Below are 4,840 nucleotides of genomic sequence, written 5' to 3'. Positions count from 1 at the left end.
TATCCACTAGTGTTTTCTCTCCCACATTTGCATTTTCAATATTTTATTTATTTATTTTTCCTCCCACCAATTTGTGGTGTGAAATGATACTCGGAAGTGCCATATCATCATCATCATATGTGGCATGGCCAAGGACACACACACACACATCCATCCATCCATCCATCCATTATAACCCATGCTCGCTAATCATGATCCAATACAAGATGTGATAAGGGGGTTGTGTGCACGTATGTGCCTGCAAAGATCTAGTACCTTCTGAGGGATCTCGTCGTCCCAAATGTTTGTGCATGTGTGTGTTTGTGAAGACCTGGGAGATTACGAGGAATCTCATACTTAAGATGGTCTTCCACTAAATGGGGTGTGATGCAAATCAGGGGTAAGTATTTGCTACTCAGGCACTTCATTACACCTAGTGAATGGCCTTGTGGAGTGAGAAGTGTCGCCCAACCGAGTCATGACATGGAGGGCATGTAACAACTACTTGAGCAAACATGTGAAGAGCTCTACAAGCTTGATCACACCATTATTTAGTGATATTTCCATAGCATTCTTCTAAAACACTTCGGTGATTCAATAAAATTGCATCAATCTAGCACATTGTGCAAAAACAATATGGAACAAGAGAATAAACCATTACCAAATTCATGTCCCAACAACACACTATGTGAAAACAGTTAGGGACCGGGTAACGGCTTGGCTCAAGCCTAAATCGTTTGGCTTAACCGGCTTAAAGCGGCTTAGTGACTCGGTTCGGCTCGGTTTAGGCTTGAGCCTGCCTTAACGGTTTGAGCTCGGCTCAGCTTGAGCCTCGCCAAACCGGCTGAAGCTGTCTAAGCTATTTAAGTTAATTAATTAGTAAGTACTATAGTGTATTACTAAAGTCTAAGTTCTAACTTCAACTAGTCACGAGTCTAAGTTCTAAGTTCTAACTAGTCACGAGTCTATTGTCTGCACATAGACTCCAAAGTGATGACTTAGTTAATAGGACTCTCGACATAGACAGATGACTTAGGTAATAGGACTCTTGACACTGACAGTGATCAATCCATCGACCCAGACAATGCATTTCTCATTTTACGTTTTCTTGTTGTTTTTCTCTAAGCCTTGTAACCATTCTACATTTGGAGCATATTGGAGGGGGATTGTTCAATGATAAATTGTAACAGAATTGTGTTATGAAGTTCAATGATAAATTGTAATAGAATTCTGTTATGAATTTCAATATTCAATGTAAGAGTATTGTTGTTTTCTCCCAAAACAGTTCACAAAATGGTTTCCAAGCCGTTTCCCAAACCGGTTTAGGGATCGGTTTTATTTGGTTTGGTTTAGGTTTGAAAACCCCTAAACCGAACCGTTGCCGATCCCTAAAAACAGTATGGAACAAGAGAATAAACCATTCCCGAATTCATGTTCCAACAAGCTAAAGAATTTTGGAATGAGGAATAACCATAACGCCCATAAATGCATAACCCAAACCACACTCTTGTAACAGGAGGCTAGGGGGGCGGGGAGCTTTAGATGCAAATGCAAAGAAGTAGCACAACATCATGCACCCTGCCAATCTCTTGATACAAACGTCGAGAAGCAACATCGACCGACACACACAATGTTTGTTAAATACAGAGTCGTTTAGAGTTGTTGAGCTCGTGTGACTACGAGGAGAGATCGATGGTCTCTCATTATGATCCATTGAGAGAGAGAGAGAGAGAGAGAGAGAGAATGGTTGATGTGGTTAATGTAAATGTAGTGTTTTCTTGATGTGTTAACGAAATGTGTCACTTGGGGGGGGCTTGGTTAAAAGAGGAGGGGACGTGTACAAAGAAGTGTTTGTTTGGTTAACATTGACCAAGGAAGCAAACAGAAAGAATGCATCTATATGTGTATATTCCGAATGAGTTAGCGATGCAATCAAATGTGAATTGGGATTGACAGTTAAAAAACTATGTGTTTCAAAAAGAGTTAGTTGTGAAGTAATTGGTGGAGGAGGAGGAGCAGCAGAGACAGAGAGAGAGAGAGAGAGAGAGTGTGTGGAGGGAGGGAGGGAGGGAAGGAGGATGAATGAACGTGGAGCAGCAGGGCAGGGGCAGGGGAGTTGGGTGTGGTCCATGATCAAGAAGGGCATGGTGGAGGGAGAGATGGAGAGGCCCGTGTGGATGGTCTTCCTCCTCTCCTCCCTCCTCGATGTCATCTCCTTTGGCCTCTCCCTGGGTGCCCAATCCCGGCGAAACAAGGTATTCTCGTCTTCATTCACTTCACTCAGTACAAATGAAAGAATGCACAATTTGGCCTATTGAACTCTATGCTTTTTGTTACATCCAATAGTACTGCCGTACATTTGCAGGCGGAGAGCGAATCGACAATTCTTTTTTAAGTGTTTTTTGCCTACATTGTGTTCACAATTTCCATACAACATTTGGTGTATCATGATCATCCATCCAATCAGCCATGTGCTTGTTTCTGTTTTAGTGTCATCCATATGACTTGAATCTGTGCCTCTTCATTTTGAAGCAGCTATTTGACCTGTGCCTTCTCCTTTTACTACTGTCATCATGTGGGTTGAACAATTATAATCAGTGTGTTCCTTCTTTACATATAAATAAGGTGGAATGAGACCCACTTGTAGATGCTCCCCGGGATTGGTTATGTGCTCAAACTAGGATCACATGATCAATTACCTGTAAAGGAACCCATAGGGCACATTATGTAATGTTGTCCCTTGTAACCTTTTCACCATTAGGATGACGCCACTTAACCAAATCTTATAGTGTGAGGTTGGACATGCATGCACACTATTGCAATCTTAATAGGGGTTTTAGAGAATGGTAGTTGCATCTGAATCTTGAAGGAGACTGCAAAATGTTCCCAACATATCGTGGGATATGCTATCACTTGATTGTTATTGTCTTCTAGCTAGCAACTGCTGCTATACATGTAGGACAATGATTAATTAAGAATGTGAAAGGCAGTTGCATTATATTGATCTTCTAACTTGGTATACAATATTTTAAACTTATTTTGGCTCACACTGTATTCGATTATTGTTGTATCAAGGTCACTTTAGTAATTAGGAATTAGGAATGTACATGTCAAATTGCAAGGGGAATGTTACATCAAGGATTTAAGGTGTTGTGTGAACTTTGTTATTATCCAATGTGGACTATGCAAGGTTTAAAGCTACTTGTTGAACCATTTGTAATTTAGACATTAACAGATAATGTGTGTCTTTAACATTATATTTCCCCTCCGCATTTTGAGTGTGTGGTTATCGAACTGAAGTTCTATATAACAGAGTCCACCATTTGTTTTAGGTGGATTGGGAATTTGATGAAGATGGTAACTTTTGGTATTGCAAATATGGTGAAGATACAGCCAGTGGCATGGCTGCTGCAGCTTTTTGTTTGCTGCTGGTTGGCACATTGGTGATAATGGGTGCCACACGTTGCTTTTGTTGCGGCATTCCCCATATGCCGGGAGGATCCCGCTTGTGTGCAGTTCTTTCTTTAACTTTGTGCTGGTAAGAAGACACCATATATCGATGAAATAGCTACAAATGACGTGAGGAAGTCAGTAATTAGTAATTAACTTTAATGGTACTAGATTTTTGTTGTTGATTCACCTAGATATTATCATTTTCTACATGTGATCCCTCAATCCAAATCTACTATTTATTCGAATTTTCTCATGTGAAATCATAGTTTGAGCCTATAAAATTTTAATAAATCCTGGAACATGTTTCAACCCCTGGGTGCTATAAAGTAGATGGGGCATGCGTATTTATTTGCTCGCGATGTTTGCTGTTGTGTAGGTTATTCTTTGGTATTGCAGAGATCTTGTTATTGGCGGGAGCAAATCGAAACTCTTTGCGAACACGGACACGGGTGGTGGCGGGGGCAGTGGTGCCGAGTTGTGAACAAATTCGTAGCACTATCTTTGCAGCTGCAGCTGCCTTTACTTTTCTGGCATGGATTCTTAGCCAACTATACTATGTCTTTGAGGTTAAATCTCGCCTAGATGCACCTACCATAGCTTACAGCAACCATCAACCCCAATATCCTACTCCTATCATATCTAGCATGCAACTCTCCACTACCCCTACATCATTCACACCCACTAATATGCACGTTGTTGGTCCCCCCTTCACACCTATCCCTCATTATACCCCTTCAGCAACACCAACACCTTCACATGCCTACACTATGCCTTAGCCTAATTCACTCATCCCATATCGATTCCTCAATTGCGATCCCCAAGTTGTCCCCAACAATCATTTCTCTCCATTGGGATCTCATCCATGTATAGGATGACTATTATGTCGCCAAAGAAATTCAATGCCCGTTTCTTTCTTCACATTCTCTGGATTGCTCTTATTCGGTTTCGCAAAGCTAGATTAGCTATGTCATATTGTTGGCCAGCAATACCTCTAGAGAGGCCCAACTTAGATGCTGATGAGCTTTTTTTAGCTATTTATTGCGTATACAACCTAGGAAACAACACTTTAAAACTTCTATTTCATGTTGGAGGCAAATATTTTCGAAAAATGTAAATCGTATAGGTTTTGTACATATAATGTGGCATCCATTATCAAGCATTTAAACTTGGAATCAAGAAAGTGATAAATACAATTGTTACTAATTGACAATCTAAATTTTCTAGCTTGGAATTGGTAAGAAGTTTTGGTGAAAACTCATAAATAGTTACCATCAATTCTAAAAAACATAGCATTGAAGTATCACTATGGAAAATTGTTTATGTCAAGAGTGTTATAGATTCATGTATGAAATATAAAAATATTATCGACAGTACTCTACCCTCGATCCCACCTCTCCCAAAAACATTT

The 4,840-nt window shown here is 40.2% G+C and overlaps 1 protein-coding gene across 1 annotated transcript; it reads left to right on the top strand.

Annotated features, from left to right (window-relative positions):
* Window positions 1-2,111: 2,111 nt before the first annotated feature.
* Window positions 2,112-4,245, top strand: LOC147847355 (uncharacterized). Its single transcript, XM_087339291.1, has 3 exons — window positions 2,112-2,234; window positions 3,312-3,517; window positions 3,809-4,245. Exons 1-3 carry the CDS (start codon window positions 2,124-2,126, stop codon window positions 4,206-4,208), a joined length of 717 nt encoding a protein of 238 aa, XP_087195417.1. The 5' UTR covers window positions 2,112-2,123; the 3' UTR covers window positions 4,209-4,245.
* The last annotated feature ends 595 nt before the right edge of the window (window positions 4,246-4,840 follow it).

Source organism: Azolla caroliniana, unplaced genomic scaffold, assembly GCF_043228905.1.
Source record: "Azolla caroliniana isolate FFs.n. ecotype wild unplaced genomic scaffold, voAzoCaro1.0.p SCAF_1135, whole genome shotgun sequence".
NCBI lineage: Eukaryota > Viridiplantae > Streptophyta > Polypodiopsida > Salviniales > Salviniaceae > Azolla > Azolla caroliniana.
Note: the sequence above shows the minus strand (reverse complement) of the source record. Positions and strands in the feature narration are given on the sequence as shown.